The sequence below is a fragment of the Chelonoidis abingdonii genome, chromosome 20 (assembly GCF_003597395.2).
Source record: "Chelonoidis abingdonii isolate Lonesome George chromosome 20, CheloAbing_2.0, whole genome shotgun sequence".
Lineage (NCBI taxonomy): Eukaryota > Metazoa > Chordata > Testudines > Testudinidae > Chelonoidis > Chelonoidis abingdonii.
Window position 1 is genome coordinate 6923183 of NC_133788.1, and position 19436 is coordinate 6942618.

The following is a 19436-nucleotide window of genomic DNA, read 5'->3' on the forward strand; positions in this document are numbered from 1 at the left end:
TACGTGTCTGGCTCCGCTTTCAAAATAACACTTTATCTTCCGTCCCGCAGAGGAGCAGGAGTAGGGTTTGTTCGTCCACTGAGTTCATAAGTTCCATTCTCAGGACAGACATCTTTAAAAATAAAGCCTAGACTTCTCAACATTATCCTTCGCATTTCCCTGAAAAGTGGCCCCCCTCATCCTTCCGAAACAGGTTCTTTTCATCTTGCAACCAACAAAATATAATAATCCTGCCAGGATTGTAAGTAGGCCCAGCCCCAGCATAAGATGCAGAATAGGCATAATATTAAAGACGGAAAGAAAAACAGGAAGTTTAAAATAAGTATAACATTGTCCAGCTTACACTGTAGTGGTTGGGGAAATGGACAATGAAGTGGTGACAGCACAATGGCATATTTGTCAGCCAGAATTCAAATTGTTTGGTTCTCTTGTTTGAGTTTTATCACGGTTGAATCTTGCTGCTTAATTTGCCTATAAAAATAATTAAAACAAGGGAATCCATGAAACGTACTGCAAGCATGTGTTTACTAACTATCCTTGGTGGCGATATGGTCATTATTTTTTCCCTCAATGGGAAGAGGGTAGATGGTAAAAACAGAATGTGCAAACAACTGAAAGCTTAGTGAATATTTTTTAAGTTTTGTATGTGTTGTGAACTTGGCTTCGTGTGTAATTAATTTTAAGGTTTCTTCTAGAGAGTCAGTTTCTTCTTCGTGCTGAGGTCCACAGATCCATTACAATATGTGCTTTGGCCTACTTGCAGCTTGGGGGTAAAACCACATCTGACATTCACTGCCAGCCTTGCTGCCTGAAGTTCTTTCTTTCCAGTTTTTTCTGCCTCCCCTGCAGCAGGTGGCTCCACCGTTACTCCCAGCTCTAGAGTTTTGTGAGGGACATTCCAAACTTTTATTTTAAATTTTAGATGAATAACTTGGCTTGTTAGTGTGATTGGGTCGCAGGGTTGCATTTGATTTTTGAGGTGTTCCTTATAGTGCTACACAGATTGAACTCCTGCGGGAAGTGTTGTCTTGCTTCCTATGCACTAGAACAGGTCTCCCAAGAGCTACTGTCTCCAATCAGTCAAGCTTTTTGTTTTATTTTAATTTGAAGTTGAGTCCTCTCTAACAAGGCCCAGTATTGTACTTCGAATTAAGACAGGTAGGCATTCATTCCCTATATGAATTCAAGAAATACTCTGGTTAAATATTTGAGACCAGTCCTTAGGAGCTCTGAAAATCTCATGGCAGAGTAGTCATGTCTCCCATATTGAGATGTCTTAGATGGCCATTAGTTAACCAAATTCTATCTACTGGTCATCTAAATTTAGCCAATGCCACTTCCTTTCTTTTGGCAGAAGGTCTTCTCCATGCCTTCGTGCCCAGGGAGGGATGGAGAAGATAGTCTACTTCCTTTTGGATGTCCATATTTAAAGGATAATCCTGCTTCCCATGTTCAGGGCACACTGCTATGAAAATCCTCTTGTAATGGTTCTGAGGACTTTAGTGTAGAGAAGAATGGGAAAAATCTGTGCTTAACTAAAAATTTTCCTTTCTATAAATAATAAGATCCACAGATCCAGCTCACTTTGGAGATAAACAGTGATCCAGAATAGAGATGGAAATTTACATCCAAGGAGTAGTAGTTACCATGCTTTGCAGTAGAGGAAGCTGTTTTCTTCCCCACTCCTTCAAAGTATAGTTAATAAAATCTGTAATTTAGGAATATAAATATGAGTGATCTTGGCTGTGGAAATTCTCGGGTGGAGGGAATTTCAGAAAGTGGGGCATTCCCCTGCTGCCAGTACCTGACAGGTGTTAGGATATAGATATTCAGGCCTGTCTGCAAAGGCCTATACTTTAAGAATTTAGGTGTATTCTTATCACTTAGCTAGTTATAGAGGTATAAAAGAAAGAAAGAGAATCAAAATCACTGTTTGTGGAATGGCCTTCTCTTACTGTGACAGGCTAAGGCCTTCAGCTAAGATGTAGTTAGGCAGCCATAAGCTGATAAGTGTATGGTCACATCCTCACATTCCAAACTAGTCACATTGAAATAAGGTGCTATTGGGAAATACAATTCTGTCCTGATATCCTATCACCTCCAGGAGAAAACGGGAGAGCCTAGAAGATGTAAAAGGAAACTTAGTTGATCGCATCCCTGTCTGGCCAAGAACTCACTATCAATTCACACAGCTGGGAGAATCCTTTATGTCTGTATAGATGTAGGTTGGTGAAAATCCTATTCCTGTTTGTTTTGTATGTTTATTTGCGTGGTCTCTGTCTTCATTCTGGTATTGTTTCTGTCTGCTGTATACATTAATTGCGCTTGAGGTTAAACCAATAGGTGGTGGGGTATAATTGGTTAATACCGATGTTACGATATGTAGGATGGTTAGTTAAATTTCAGTAAGATGATTGGTTAAGGAACTTAGCTCTAAGCAAAACTCAGGATTTTACTTTAGTCTCAGTCAAATCAGAAATGGGGGAAATGGGAACGGACGGGATGGGGGAATAATCATGTCTTGCAAGGGAAAATGGAACAGAACAGGGACACAGCAAGGCTTGTGGTGGTCGAGCTTGGGAAGGGGGACACTAAGGAAGGAAACTGGAATCATGCTTGCTGGAAGTTCACCCCAATAAACATCGAATTGTTTGCGCCTTTGGACTTGGGGTATTGTTGCTCTCTGTTCATGCGAGAAGGACCAGGGAAGTAGGAGGGTGAAGGAATAAGCCCCCTAATAACAGGTCTTATTTTGCCCCAAGCTGCAAATATGTTTAAGCGCCAATTGTAATGGATCAGTGGACCTTATTAATCCAAAGGAAATTTTCAGGCAAGCACAGATACATTTTTCCTATTCCCTTCTGTTTGTGCGAGGTCTTTCAAACTTTTTTCCCTTTTTTAAAAAAAGTAGCTGATATCTGATGGAAAAGTTTTTTGGAAGGTGGGACAAGTATTCAGACTGTGTGAGAAATTTGGAAGGGTTCATTCTTTCTTGTTCTTCTCTTAAATAGATTTGCATAAAAAGCCTGGGGTGAAATTTTGGGACCTTTTAAGTGAGTGAGAGATTTCACCACAGGATCTTTTTTTCCTAATATTATCATCTCACATCGCTTATTCACCATCTGAAGAACAGTTGGTGTGATTCAAACTCAGCGTTTTGTGAATAAATTGAACCTATGTTGCGAAGAGAAGAAATTTTTCAGTTGCTTACTTACCAGCACTAAGAGTCTGAGTAACAAGCACGGGAATTGAAAAATTATCATTAAGAAATTTGATGTAATTGACATTACTCAAACCTGCTGGGATAACGTGCGTGATTAGAATGTTAAAAGAGGAGGTTACTTACCTTATGTAGTAACGAGGGTTCTTCGAGATGTGTGTCACTTTGTGTGCTCCACTTCAGGTGTCGGTGTGTCCCTGCACCGCAGATCGGAGATTTTCGGTAGCCGTGCTCAGCTGGGGTCACTTGTTATAATGTGGCTAAAAAGAGATTATGAGGGCTTGGTACTCTACATTAAAGACACCATTACCTGTTTTAGAGTAATTAATAACTCAGAACCCTAGGATTTTGAATGCATAGGGATCACTGAGCTAACTAATAAAACCCAGTGGGGCAGGGGTAGGCAACCTGTGGCATGTGTGCCGAAGGCGGCATGCGAGCTGATTTTCAATGGCACTCACACTGCCTGCATCCTGGCCACTGGTCCAGGGTCTCTGCATTTTAATTTAATTTTAAATGAAGCTTCTTAAACATTTTGAAACCTTATTTACTTGACATACAATAGTTCAGCTATATATTATAGACTTTATAGAAACTTCTAAAAATGTTAAAATTTATTACTAATATGCGAAACCTTGAATTAGAATGAATAAATGAAGACTTAGCACACCACTTCTGAAAGGTTGCCAGCCCCTGCAGTAGGGGATATTGTTGGGGATCTGCTACAGACCACCAAATCAAACTGCAGGACAAGATGAGTTACTCCTTCGGAATTTGTCTCTAATATGTGGAAAGAAAAATTTGTGGTGGTACGAGGGACTTCAGTTTTGGAGATATGCTTGAGGTTTCATACAGTTAATAGTAAAACATAATTAGAGTTTCTAAAACGTATACATTTTCTAACACAAACGTTGCACCAACCTGAGGTAACTCTAGTTTGGACCTCATTATGACAGATAAAGATGAATCCATCACTGGACTGTAAACTCATGGTTGCCTAGGGACCAGTGACCATGACCTAGTTTATTTTCAGTGTGGCCAAACAAAGGACCATTCCAACCAAGTTCACTGGTATTAATTATATTCCATCCTTAAACTTTCTTTTTTTATTAATTGAATCCCCATATCAGCTTTGCCATTATTTTACATTAAGTGTAAAACCAGTACTCTGCCCAACATTTCATCAATGATCGGGAAGTCAGTGTAAAATTACTGCTGACAAAATAAATAAAGATGAAGATTGGTGGAATGATAATGAGGATGATAGAACAGTCGTACAGAACAACATGGATCACTTGGTAAACCGGACCCATTCAAATAAAATGTGTTTATACAGCCACATGCAAAGTTATTCATTAGGAACAAGGAATGTAGTCCTTACCTAGAGAGAACGGTGGACTGTATCCTGGAAAGCAGTGACTCTGGAAAGAAATTGGGTGTCATAGAAACTGAACATGGGATCCCAGGGCAATGCTGTGGCATATTCCTATGTATGTGGCATTGATGAGGCCAGTCCTGGAATAGTGCATCCGGTTCTGGTATCAGTATTTTTAAAAACATGTTCAGAAAGTTGAGATGGTGCAGAAAACCCCCCACAAAAATGTTTCAAGGGCTGGAAAAATGCCTGGTTGTGGGAGACTTAAAGAGCTCAGTCTGTTTAGCTTATTAAAGTGAAGATCGAGTGGTGGCTTGATTACTCTTTTGTGAAAATACTCTTTTGGTGAGAAAATACCAGGTACTAATGGGCTCTTCAGTCTAGCGGAGAAAAATATAATAAAAACCAGTGGTTGGAAGCTGAAGTGAAATTCATGTTAGAAATTAGTCCCAAATTTTTAACAAACTCCCAAGGGAAGTGGTGGATTTTCCATGTCTCCATGTGCTCCAATCAAGAATGAATACCTTTCTGGAAGATATGCTCTAACCAAACACAAGTTATTTGGCTCAATACAGAGAGTTGGGTGCAATGTAATGACCTGTTTTGTACGGAAAGTCAGACTAGATGATCTAATGGACCCTTCTGGCCTTAAACTCTATGAAGTTATATCTGCATGAGCCTTGCAGAGCATTCTTTATTGTGGTGTCTAATAAATACTGAAGAACAGAATGCACTCCCTGAAAGCAAACTTCTTCCACAGGCTAGGTACTGTATCTTTAATAAGAATTGAGTAGGACCTTCAGCCTTCTCTAGGACACTCAGGATTAGGCTTTGCCTCAGTTTATTATAGTTGCAGATGTGAGATTGAAAAGGAGACCTATGACCAAGCAAGTTAGACAATCCTGGAATGCACAGTTCAGTATTACAGTGTTGAACTGACCTTTATATGTACCTTACGCACACTTTAATTCTGAGCCTAAGTGCTTATTTCTAACCACAGAGAAGGGAAAAATTGTAGCAAAATCACTCCCATTGAAATTTACATATCACTTTCCATCTTTCCACCTGATTGCTGCTGAACAGTCCAGTTTTGCCTTCTCTGACCTCCCTTGCACTTTTACTGAACTCACCAGGTACAGTAATAAAGATTAAAATCCTCCTTTGTTTTTTGTTCAGGACTCAACCATGAGAAATTAAAACTTGCAATGAAAGGCTATTGGAGATGCTAGTAGTAGTTGGAAAAGAGATTGTTAGAGAAGTTATTAAAGTCCTGAAAAAATTTAGATAATTTGTCTCTTAATATAGGCTGTAGTGAGCAGCTATGGGGGTTTCAGATCCACTGAGCAGTACAATTGAGAGAAATGTTCAGCAGAGCAGCTTTGGAGTTTCAACTCCAGCTCCTGGTGTATGAAGAACTTAATTGCTAGCCTGACTGTTGTGTGCCAGTGAGGCATATCTACTACACGTTGCCAGTTCCTCCTTATAGGCAGTGAACTTACTATGCATTGTGGAGATAGTTTCTCATTCTTAAAGATTTTTTTGTTTAGACAGGCAGAAATGGCAGTGGCAAGGTGCATTAGAAATGAGCAAAGCATGAAGAAATTGGAATCTTCTTTCAAAAGAGAGCATGCCAAAACATATTTTAAAACAATTAGGATATTTCATTAGCTGTCTTCATAATTGGAAGTTGTGTTCAAAACAAGTGTTGGTCAGCAAATTGACCAGAAAACAGGAATTTGGTCAGTGCTAGTGCTGCTTTGGCTGGTAACATCTACTGCTACATGAAATGTTCTCTTTGAAGCTTTTCTTTTGAATTCAAGTTCTTGTTTATCCTTTTGTCAACCTCCTCCAACAAAAGCTAGAGGGGAAAAATGAGGTTCCAGTCCTCTAATCCATAAACAGAAACCAAAAATAAATGGTGCATCTAGATTTTTTTTCCAGCTTAAACAATAGCTCTATATTGTTACTTATGAATTTTTGAGTCTGAAGAATTCTGTTGAATAATTGCTGCTGATTGTGCTGGAGCAACCACCTTGTAACTTGGAAAGGCTCCAGAACAACACTTGAAAAAATGTCAGATGTTGGGATATCAAGGCCAGCTTCCAACCTACATACTTCTGAATTTGAGTACTTACTGCATTGTCCTATTTTAATTCTTTTTTTTTTTTTAACCTGGCTCTCCTTTTTCCTCCTCTTTCCTGCTTTCTGATAGGAATCTTCTCATTCTCTCATCCAATTTTTTAATTTTTTCAGCATAAACTGAAAAAAAGCCATGTTTTTAACAGCTTTGTTTTATAGGATTTTAAAATGCGTAGTATGGTAACACTGAGAATTGTTTGATGTTTTATGAATAATTCTTTAAATCTAAAAGTAGCCTTTGAAAGCCCATGAAACAGTGATACAGTATTACTGTCTGTTACCTGCACCTTTTGAACTTCAAGAGTCAGTAACTAACTTTGTGTTGCAATTGCATGATCTTTATCTCTTCCTCTCTGTATTCTACCTAGCATCATCTTGGTGAAAAGGCTATGCTTTTTAAATACAGAATAACTCTACGTACATGTTTTAAAAGTCACGATGGTTCTAGTTAGGAAGGGGAAAGATGTACTAGCTTTCTCCTGTAAAAGCAGACACATGGCCAGATTCAGTCATGGATGTACAATTCCATTGCTTTCAGCGAATGGGACAAAGTCTATTTTATCCTAGAGAACACTTGGGACTAGCTAAATATATAAGTAATATAACAAGTATTATAAGCAAAAGTGTGGTTTGATTTTTAGCATATCAATTTTGTTCATTTTTCTTGTGGAAGAAGACTTTGTTCTTATTGCAAAGTAATGTGTTGCATTAACACATTATCAACTGATTTCAGGCCCAAGAGGATGCTGAGAAGCTTCGTTCAGTCGTGATGCCTATGGAGAAGGAGATTGCAGTTTTAAAGGAAAAACTAACAGAAGCTGAAGAAAAGATAAAAGAACTGGAGGCTTCAAAGGTGAGGTGAAATTCTAACTATTTTAAGCTATATCTGCAGAGAGAATGTGCATCTTGCATTATGGCAGCATTATTGCTACAAACAACTGATCGCAAACTTTGCGGCAGATACACCAATAAAGATGGAATGTGAAGTGGAAAATGAACAATTTAAGTGTCTGCCCTTGTCTTGTAAATAAAATGTTCTAGACTATGCATATTAAGCTGTGTTTCTATTTTGAGGATCTGATAACATGTAAAAATTATTCATGCTTAAAACTGAGCTCATGTAGTTTAGATGATCCGAAATATCAGTAATAAAGCTCCATACAGGTGGATATAGTCTGTCCTCTCAAATAATTAGGTGTCACTACATTATAGGCCATTTAAAGCCACAAAGGAGGTTTTGTAATCGGCAATGTTTTTAATCTTCTAGAACTGGGGCTTCCCCTCCAGAGGTTGATAGATTCACTTTCTTATCCTATGTATAAAACTAAGGCATTATCTGCAGAATTTTGTTACATCTTACATTGATCTCTTAGCAGCAACTTCTAGCATTTTTTCTATAAAGCTTTACTTATCCAAAATTTTTGTTCCGTCTGTTAGGCTAGAAGACATGTTTAACCCAATTTTTTTTTTTTTTTTAAATCAACCAAAAGGAATAAAGAAATGAGCACTATATTGCCACAGATTAGCAACATTTTGTCTACTGTTTATGGGGAGGGGAAGGTGGCAATTGAAGCATCTGTTTTTCCATCTTAGAAATCAAATATACTGAAATTCCCAAAAGATCCAGAATATTCAGGAGCTACAAGAAAGGTAAGTAAAGTATTAGCCTGCCTTGCAAACTTACAGTATACATCCATTGAAAAGGCTAATGGATGTTCCTCACGTACAGAACAATATATATCTTTTTTTTTTTTTTTTTCCTTGAAGAGTGGGGAAAAAGCACACCTGTCTGACTGGCAGACCATACTCATCAGTGATTTGTGTTTCTCTTCCTCATGTTCCTCGCAGATTCTTTCCAGTTTGCAGGCTTATTATCCAGAAGATAATTTTTGTTTTTTGAATAGCCTCGATTTTGTCTGGGAATAAGATTCTGCTTTTTCCCTTAGTGCCTCACTCTTGATTTGCATTGCTAGACTTAAGTCAGGGAAAATGTGAATCCATTCATCTCCCTCTTGCAAATTCTTGTTTTCCAAAGTAGTCAGGACTTTCTTCATAAAGATTATGATAGTAGCATCTGGAATTATTCTTTTCATCCTGTTCTTTTACAAGTATTCAGTAGCTTCTGTCTGAACACAATTGGTCATCTACATTATTCAGGATGAGCAATTTTGGTAGCAACTTCATCAGTGTTACAGGAATCGGGCCTCTCTCTTAGTGGGATACCCACAAAATAGGTACACGAGCCTGAATTTTGTAAAACTTGTAACTGTTTTTTTGGGGTTTTTTTAATGATGGGCTTCATTTTGTAAAGCATTTCCCACCAAAAGAGGTGATAGTTGACACCATTAATGCTGTTGTTCAGCTCCATCATTTTGTCTATCTAAAGTTCTCGTATTGGATGCTCCAGTCATCCTTCTTGCACCATCAGGACGGATTGCAGTTTGTCTTGCATAGCAGGTAAGTCCTTGCCAGACATACTTCTCTGACTCTGATTCCTTGCCTCCACTTATCTGCCTCACAAATATGGTGGAGTTTTAGTTTCAATTTCAACAATTTCTGTTGTTCATAAGGTGCAAAGTATTATTTAGGCTCTAGGTTGGCCTGAGCCTTGGCAGAGGGTATATAACGAGTGATCGTTTGGTTTTGATTTTTTGGCCTGTTGAAGTTTCCCAGATCTGTCTGAGAGCTCACACAACTGTTTTCCCAAATTTGTGTGCTTTTTCAGGCAGGAGTCAGTGAGAGCAATCTCTGTCTCCTGCTTTTCCACCCTCCCCATGTCAATCTTCCGGGGTTCGATTTCCCACCCAACAGAATGAGTAACCCTTACCAAAGTCATTGGGAACTATTTGCATCCTATTGTGCAAAAATGTGGCCCCAACATTTATGGTATGTTGCAGCAGGAAGGTGATTTTGGAACTGTACTTCTAGGCATCTATCATGATTTTCGTGTCCTGTCATGTTGTTAGCTCTAATGTTGTGGACGATCGGGGTGAGCTCCTGGAAGCCCCTCCAGAGTTGTCTGGTAGTTTTGATTTCATGTTGTTGTGTTAGGATGCTGTAGTTTTCATAAGAAATCAAAGACTTATGGCTGCTCAGTTCTTTGCCTGCCATTCTTAGGTACTTAAACATATGGTCCCACCCTTGGTATCTGCTTGCCTCACAAATCCTGATGAATTTAAACTACAGTTGTAATAATTCTAATAATGTATGTGTCATGGTACTAAGCAAACTGTATACCAGACCCGGAACCTTGCTTAACGCTGTTTTAATGTTAAACAGTGACTGGGTTATTGTTATTTTAACACCTTTGACTCATATGTTCCACCTATATTAATACAACATGTCCTGTGAATTGGGAAGTACAAATTTTTCCTTATTTTGTAGGTTGTTTGGAGGGGGGGGGTGCGTGTGCTTGTGTGTGTGTGTGTGTGTGTGTGTGTGGAGGCACAGACTAAGTGACCACGAACCTCTCGTGTGCATAGCAGAAACATAGTTTGACCCAATATGGCCTTTCTTAAGGTCCACTAACCCAGTATCTCTGTATTCTGACAGTGGCAATGCCGGGCCCCAGAGGAATGAACAGAACAGGTATCAGTGACATTCCGCTGTTGCCCATCCCAGCTTCTGGCACACAGAGGCAGGGGCATCATCCTGCATCCTGGTAATAGCCATTGATGGACCTATCTCAGAATTTATCAAGTTTGTTTTTTTGACCCTGTTATAGTCTTGGCCTTCACAATACCTCTGGCAGGAGTCCTCAGTTGACTGTATGTTGTGTGGAAAAATAGTTCCTTTTGTTTGTTTATAGCGACAGTGTTAAATTTTATTTGATGACGCTCGCTCTTGTGTTATGAGGGAGTAAATAACATCTATTTAGTTCTCCACACACCGTTATGTTTTATAACTCTATCATATTGTCCTTAGTCATCTCTTTTTCGAGCTGAAAAGCCAGTCTTATTAATCACTCCTCATATGAAGATGTCATACGCTAATAATTTCTGTTGCCTTTGTCTGAACCTTCCAGTTCAAATACATCTTTTTTGAGATGGGATGACCGCATCTGCGCTTATTCAAGAGTGGGTGTACCATGGGTTTATAGAGGCAATATATTTCTGTCTTATCTATCCTTCTTAATGATGCTTAACATTGTGTTCACTTTTATGACTGCTGGCTGCATTTGCGTGGATGTTTCAGAGATCATCCACAGATGACTCCAAGATCTTCTTGAGTGGTACGGTTGCAGATCTACTGTGGGTGCTCTGCTCTTTCAATGTTGATCATCATTGCTGCGTGCGTGTCTCTCTCTGTGTGCTGTCCCAGCTGCGGAGATAGCTGACACAGCAGATCTCAAGAAAACCCCATGGACCACAGAGCTAGTAAGTACGAAGGCACGTTGGCCAGGTTATTGTCAATCGAAGCATAATGATAGTTCCTCTAGATTTTACTCTAATGCAGGGCATACTAGAATATGTGCCCTGGCGATGGACTCAGCTCAGTCAGTGGCGGACTTCCACTGCCCTCGCTGGACAAAGACACCACCAGGGATGCATTCTATACACAGGTACAAAAACCTACACATCACTCCTGACGTATGAGGTGCAATCCTCTATGTAGCAAGGTAGCCTCACCTTGTGCATGTTGGTTTGAATAAAACACTCTATCCATCTATTACCTTTTGCCCCGTGGTTGGATGGGTTAGTGTTCCTTGTTATCTGTGTGGAGTGTACAAGTATGCAATGTTCTGATATCTGGTATCCAGTACCTTTTGCTATGTCTCTTTGCAGCACACCCTTTCCTTGCCAGCTTCTGTGAGCAGGGCGTGCCTCTGGCTCACAGCTTAACTTTGCTTTATGTTAGCAAAGTCTTGACCATTACTTTCGTTCAGGCCTTAGGCCTCATACCAGGCCTCTGATACCAAGGTTTATGTCTCAGGGCCTCCTCTTACTACAGTAACAGCTAATTTACACCCCATCATTTTATATGTATAGTTGGGATTATGTTTTCCAATGTGCATTACTTTGCATTTATCAACACTGAATTTTATATGTCATTTTGTTGCCCAGTCACCCAGTTTTGTGAGATCCTTTTGTAGCTCTTCGCAGTCTGCTTGGGACTTAACTATCTTGAGTAGTTTTTGTATCATCTGCAAATTTTGCCGTTCACTGTTTACCCCTTTTTCCAGATAATTTTATGAATATGTTGAAAAGTACTGGGCCCAGTACAGACCCCTGGGGGACACCACTATTTACTGCCCTCCATTCTGAAAACTGATCACTTATTCCTACCTTTTGTTTCCTATCTTTTAACCAGTTACCAATCCATGAGAGGACCTTCCCATGACAGCTTACTTTGCTTAAGAGCCTTTGGTGAGGGACCTGGTCAAAGGCTTTCTGAAAATCCAAGTACACTATAGTCACTGAATCCCCCTTACCCACATGCTTGTTGACCCCCTCAAAGAATTCTAGTAGATTGGTGAGGCATAATTTCCCTTTACAAAAAACATGTTGACTCTTCTCCAGCAAATTACGTTCATCTATCTATGTGTCGGACCATTTTATTCTTTACTAGAGAACCTTTTAGCCATTATTATTTTTATTTCAAAATACGTTAGGAGAACTTGTCCCCTTTTGAATTTCAGGTGTTCTGGGAGAGTTATTGCCAGATGGTAACTCTGCCACTACTACTGCAGCTATGGACAGGGCGTGGCTTTGGGACCAAATGCAAATGGCAAGATTGTGAAAGGTGGCCGCCAGCTGCTCTTTCTGTGTAACTGCAGGATTTTGCCATTGTACTCAATTTCTATTGTCTATATGTAGCAAATAAGGACAAGCTTTATAATATGGCTGCATATATTTCTTATTATAGCGTTTATATATATATATATACTTATATGCACAGGTAGCCTTCTGGCTCTAGGCACGCTGCCAATATGCCCTTAGCATTATGAATGTAAATGCAGCATGAGATGTTCCAGATCAGTTTAATATGTTCCTACTCCTGACTGCCAAAACAGTGTTGTTGGCAAGCATTTCAACTGTTAATGATCTGCTTGCTTTTGCTATTTACAAGGACCTAATACGTGATTTTAGTAGGGATACTCTGGAGTCGCTATAGTCATCATGTAAATACTCAAAGTTGCCATCGTGGTTCAGTGCTACCTGCCAAATCTCTAACTATATACTTATGTACTCTGAACAGAAATGAGGAACTAGTTTACATCATGATCTAAATATGTATTGTTCTGGCACAATAGATTGTCTGTCAGCTATTTGTTATTCCTATAAATAAAGTTGAGCTCATCAACTACACAAAATCACAACAGTCAGTACAGTAATATATAACAAAAATGAAATGTGTATAATTGTAACCCTACATTTTTATGCCCCCCCACTTCACTTACCTTCCTCAGGTTAAAGAACTGAACCATTACCTGGAAGCTGAGAAGTCATGTAGGACAGATTTAGAGATGTATGTGGCTGTTCTGAATACTCAGAAATCAGTCTTGCAAGAAGATGCTGAGAAATTACGGAAAGAACTTCATGAAGGTAAGTACATAACAGCAGTCAGTCTGACTTTTGTCTACGCTAAAGATTTGGAAAAGAATGTAGACAAAGCTTTTTCTCTTGGTTTCTTATCTTGACTTACTGACCAAATATTTTAAACACTAAGGAACTTGAAGGTTCTACCCAACAAATGATTCTAGTACTGTTCAATATATTTGCAGTGGGTGATCAACTTATTTTCACCAAAGAACTTGTACTAGTCTCTGATGGTATCACAGCCTTTGCTCTCATTGTTACCCTGATTTTTCTGGTATCCCTGGGTAGAATTATTCTTAATAGTAATATGAGACAACAGATTGCATTTGTAATTTTGCTCATGATAAATTCCTATCATTCTTCAGCTTCTGGGCATTGAAATAATGTGTCCTAATTAAGAATATTATTGTTAGTAACTCATGGCTCTAACCCTAATATGTTTAAATTATTAAACTCCAGATTAATTTATTTTCTGCATAGAATCCTAAGAGTTACTTTAATTCCTAAGACTGTCTGGAGAAAAGTAAAATGATCAACCGTTACAATCCAATTAAGAATAACACTTTTTTTGCTTCCTGAATAGTCTGCCATCTGTTAGACCAAGAGCGACAACAGCATAACCAACTGAAACATACGTGGCAGAGGGCCAATGACCAGTTCTTGGAGTCTCAGCGTCTGTTGATGAGGGACATGCAACGTATGGAAATCGTTCTGACTTCTGAACAGCTCCGACAAGTTGAAGAACTGAAAAAGAAGGATCAGGTTTCTTGTCTCTTCACTTTATTTATAGTGTGATATTGTTGAGTTAATATGGTATAATAGTTATTAAATGTACAATCTGTGGACAGGAGAACACATCATTTTGGCTCTTAATTTAGGCTATACTTCGTAAAATGAATTAGTTACTCCTCCTAAGAAATTATTAAAAGGTTCTATCTAAGTTTCTGAAAAACTGATAGATAAATACTGGCATACCAGTATACGGGTATAGTTGTGTGTTAATGCTGCCAAGTTCATTAAGCTTGGAAGTCACCTCCAGTGTCCGAGGACTGGGTCAAGGAAATTGGAATGACAAGTTTTGACTGCCTTGTATTTTTTCTAAACAGTGATTGGCCCCTGAATAAATTAAAAGGACTTTGTTGCAAGCGCTACTAGAAAGAGAGGTTGAATTTTCTTCTGAGGATTTTCTGTGTGCTTCAAGATGATATTTTTTTTTTAAAACATGTCCTTGATGTTTGTCATCTTGTATGGTTTCTTTGCATTTTTCAATGTGCCTAAGGCAGTTAATTTCATCTAGTTTTGTTCTGATTTCCATGCTTTTGTTAATGGAGTTGTGACCATTCAGCGTGCACAGGCATGTCGCTAGCAAGTTCGATAGGATAACCAGCTTAAACAGTTCTGGATTTTTACCTGTCTCATGGTACTTGACATAAGAAGGGAAGTAAGCAAGCAATTCCTTTTGGAACAAAGCTCGCTATGGATCCATGAATCAGCCACCAGGTATATCCTGCCACACTGAGCTAAAGTAGCTTTCTCTTGTAAAAATGATACTTGTTTTTCTCCCATCAGTATCCCTCCCAGTTACCTTCCCTCTGCAGTTTGATTTATTAGGGGAGTTCATGTGATGACCACCAAGTTCAAATTCCTGTGGAATAAGCCAGAAATGAATTCTGTTTAAATGCTTTTTTGTTTACAACTTGCTTCTAGGAAGACGATGAACAGCAGCGACTCAGCAAAGGGAAGAAACAGAAACAACAAGATCCAGATGATGAAACAAAAGTAGTATGCTCTCTAACCCATGAAGTATCCCTTATGCCGTTCCTTAATGAAGAGGTAAAACAAATGAGTAGTTCAAAACAACTTTGTACAGTATGCGTTTCCCAAGGTGTTCAGTAAGCACCCTTGATAAGTATGTATTTGGTTATCCTTTGCTAGTTATAATTCCTACTGAACGATGACTATATTTGAATAGCATTTGTTTGAATAAATACTGAACTACAACTCTTCCAATGGGTAAGGTTTTTAGAATGATAACTTTTTGTATTTTCAGTATAACAGAGCTGTAGTACATTTTTAAAATTAGAAAGTGTGCATCAGAACCTATACTTTTGACCAACCTCTGCCTAAGGCCTCCTGCATTTAAAACTCAGCAAAATTATGACATGTGAGATTTTCCTCTCTCTGCCATGCTAACTGATACCTGGTGAATTTTATGCTAATTTTGTATCAATCAAATTTGTCTTTGGCCGCAAACTAATCATTGGGACAGATCTTCAGCTGGTGTAAAATGTCATGGCTCCATTAACTTCAGTTGAGCTACAACCGTTTTCCCAAGTTGAGGATCTGTTCCCGTGTGTTTAGCAGCCAAAGGGAAGCTGTTCTATCCAATCCAGAAGCTAGGACTCTGCACTGAAGTTTTGTTGCGTCTTTTCAAGCTGGGTATCCCACTATTAAGTAACCCCTGTTAGAACTGCCAAAGAAGAGAGAGACCATTGACAACAATCAGTTTTTTTTTTTTGGTGTATACTGTGTAAATTATACTATTACTGTGTATTTTGTGTAGAGTGAAATTATAATATTTGAAATTGCCTCAACTGTTAATTTGTGAAAAGCAAGTAAAATTGAATACGCACCCTGAAATTTAGAAACAGTATGAAACTTGGCTAGTTGAAATGCATTTTTTCTTTAAGCGTTTCTTTAGTCTCTCTAATGAGTCTCTGACCATTCATTTTTTGGATGTGCAGCTCAGTAGGGACACATTTTTGTTTAAAAAAACCTTTGTTCCATGCTGTAAAAGCTTAAATGTAAGCCCTGCAAAATGGATTTGGGACTTTTGCATGGCCTTGCACATGCTTTGAGAGAAAGTAGGCCAGAGAATTTTGAGAGAGAGAGAGAGAATTAGTTTAATATACATTTGCAGTGTTTAACAATCTGCTGATTTGATAACCATATACAAAATGTAAAATACACATCCCAAACTAGTCTAAAATGCATACAGATGTTGCAGACCTTTCTGCCATGCAAAACACCCAGGGCTGTCATAATGAAGTCTCAAAATGATCTTTCTTTTTCAAATTGTCAGTAGTATTTGATAATTTGCACTTTTTTTCCATCACAGAAGTATTGCTATACACCAGTAATGCAGTAGCCCTTTTTGCTGTTAACAAACTTGTTTTTAAAATAATTAAAAATAAACATATATAAAAACGTACTTTGAAGAATTGACTTTAAACTACAGAATTATCAAATTCGCTTCGCCTTAAACCAAATTGTTATGAATAAACACTGTAGTGCACACATGGTTTGAGATCATTACTGTTCTCAGATTACTTGCAAGGCCTAGGTTTGATGTGATGAGATAAGGATAAAAAAAATTAAATTTGAATTTTCTTGTATTAGTCTGTCTAAAATTGAATGTGGATCCTTAATCTGCTCTCCCCTTGTGTGCTGGCTTGAATGCCTTTCTCTATTGGATGCTACAAGGCATAAGTTCTAGAAGACTGTTGAGTAAGAGAAAGTGTCAGTGCTTTTTTTTTTTTTTTTTTCAGTTTCTTCAAATGGTGTAATGATGCCTTGGAAATTTGGTTGAGAAATCAACTATAACCTAATCATTGAGACTTAGCTTTTATCCTCCATGTTCCAATAAGAGTGCTAGCTTTCACAGTCTTTGTTTTTATAGACTGGCAGGCAATCAGTATTTGTGTGCCCCAATAAAGAATCTGAGAATCAGTGAAAACAACATTCAGTCTATGAACTCTTTATTTTAATTTAATTCCCTGCGATACAGTATTTGCTACTGTTTTGTTTGTTTTTTAAACAGCTGCATTTCTTAGCATTAGGAATCATGCCTGCTGGAATATCTTAAATATTTTATGCTCCGAGTAGAGAGTATGGCTTGCTTGGATATATACAGAAGGTAATGACTCCTACAAATCAGTCATGTAATTCACACAATTTGATATACTTCAGCTGTAAGCTCTCTTCTGTAGAACATTTAATAGGCTTTACAAGTCATGGATTATTTGTGTGTGTGCGCACAAACTGTAGCATCAGCCTAGTTACCTTCTCTGTATCTTTTTAAAATGACATGTAACCTACACATAATTCTACCTCTTGGTTACAGGGCAAACTATTTAGGCATTCTTTCGAGGCATGTCATCCTCCATCCATTTTAAGCATGTGTTGTGTTGCATTTCCTACAAAATGTAACATATAAAAAAGGAAGCTGCTATTTTTCAGGAAGTCTTAGACAATATTTAAATAATGAATCAATACATGCAAAAAAAGCCAGAATTAGACATTTTTTTAAATGTGTGAAATGTAAAATTATATCACAGGTTTTCTCTCTTACAAGGATCCTTGCAGAAAAAAAACTAAGGGTAAACAATAACTTTATCAGTCAGTTTAAAGTGTTTTAGCTTTACTCCCTGGGATGATTATTCAAAATGGAATTTTTAAAAACATTTTAAAAGAAAAATATTCTTAAACATCAATCAGAAAAACAAACCTTTGTCTGTTAGAAATTCTCAAAAAACTTGCATATAGGGATGCAGTTTACTGTCAAACAGACTTTTCTCTTGAGCTTGTACAGCTACTGAAAAAAATGACTAGGAAAAAAACAGATGGAGCACAAGTCATTGATCAGAATTTGAGCCTTATCCAGGAGTGCTTTTTAGAGATTCTTTGTTTTAAAGATATATATACCGTGTTGCATTACAACTTTAAGAATACTACTGATTAATTTTGTGTTTAAAAATGTGGTGACAAAACGTTTTCCTCTAATAGTTGGTAATAACATTACGCTGATTTACATCCTGACCATTCCTGCCTAGTTTTATGTTAATAGCATGAGCAGAATACTTCACACCTAACACATGGACTGGAGTCACTACAACATAATTCAGGCTATGGCATATTTTGTTCCGTAATAGTAGTGCCTACCATGCCCATTTTATTTAAGAAGCTGTTTAGTTTCCATCAATAACTTCATTTCAAATTTTCATTAGAGCTAAAGCTTGCATGTTACAAATTCTGTTCAGATACAAATTCCTTTAATCAGACTTTGAATTAAATGACAGTGGTTAGTTCTACTTATATTCAGTTCTTCAAAATAGGACAGAATGAGTGTCACTCCATGGACAATTCTGAAAAATTACTGTTCTTTATCTGCACACATGTACCTTTGTCGTAAGGGTTACTAAATAAAAACCTAATTTAGATAGTACACTTTATACTGAACCCTGAATACTACCAAACATCAGACTTTTACAGACTGTTAAAAGGAACAGGTTCTTCCATTTAGATGGCCCACCTGGCAATCCTAGAAAGAGCTATTTCTGGAACAGACACCAAGAACACCTAGAAGAATTTAGAGTGAATGATGATAAAAATAGTAAGACACTGATTTTTCTATGCTATTTGCTTTACATCTCTAAATTAAAAGCAGAAATCATCAAAATGTTGGAAAATATTTTTGAAAACAACATTGTAATTCTAGGTTTTGTGATTAAGAGAATACATACACAGACTCCCAACTCTAAAGCGTAGATCAGAGAATAAAGCTAACATGGCTTGTAGAGATGTTGGAATCATCAGTGCGTGCACGCATTTAATTCCACCCTTATTCAGTTTTGCAGTTTATTCTTTGCATGCATATATTTATATACGTTGCAGTAGTTTAAGAAGAGAAGCATATTCTTAAATTAAAATCTCACAAAAATATTGAGCAAGGAGGACAAAGGGACATTTTGTATAAGACCACTTTTTACAAGGAAAGGAAAAAAAACATACACTGTTACTATACAGTTGACTTTAGTTGATGATCTTCTCACAATAATTGTTTTAAATGTTAGTGGTGTTGATATCAAGCCCAGTTTTGCTCTAGAAAAGGAGATGTTTGTGCTAGCTGGCAGTGGAATTTTGCTTTCACTAATAAGCAGAAGTTTGTAAATAATCAATATGGTAGTATGTTGTGTAGCTTGTTCTTCACTGCTAAGTGAGCTGGCAGAGAAGTGCACTTCCTAGGAAAGTGGAACTTTGTTAGCAGAACAATGTTGGGAAAATTCTATAGCTACGTATACCATTTTGGTTCTGACTCTTTACTCTTCACTCTTAATTTCAGCTGTCACAAATGTTCTCACCAAAGCTAATTTAAATCAGTAGC

The 19436-nt window shown here is 37.8% G+C and overlaps 1 protein-coding gene across 3 annotated transcripts in view; it reads left to right on the forward strand.

Moving 5' to 3' along the window:
* RABEP1 (rabaptin, RAB GTPase binding effector protein 1) overlaps positions 1-19436 on the forward strand; it is a 72665-nt gene that overhangs the window by 32411 nt on the left and 20818 nt on the right. For 2 of the 3 annotated variants that reach the window (XM_032786989.2, XM_032786991.2), the window contains 5 exons: positions 7468-7587; positions 8328-8384; positions 13144-13279; positions 13857-14035; positions 14981-15106. In XM_032786989.2, the coding sequence (XP_032642880.1) occupies positions 7468-7587; positions 8328-8384; positions 13144-13279; positions 13857-14035; positions 14981-15106 (618 nt within the window). The remainder of the gene's footprint in view (positions 1-7467; positions 7588-8327; positions 8385-13143; positions 13280-13856; positions 14036-14980; positions 15107-19436) is intronic. The other variant, XM_032786990.2, reaches the window with a different exon arrangement.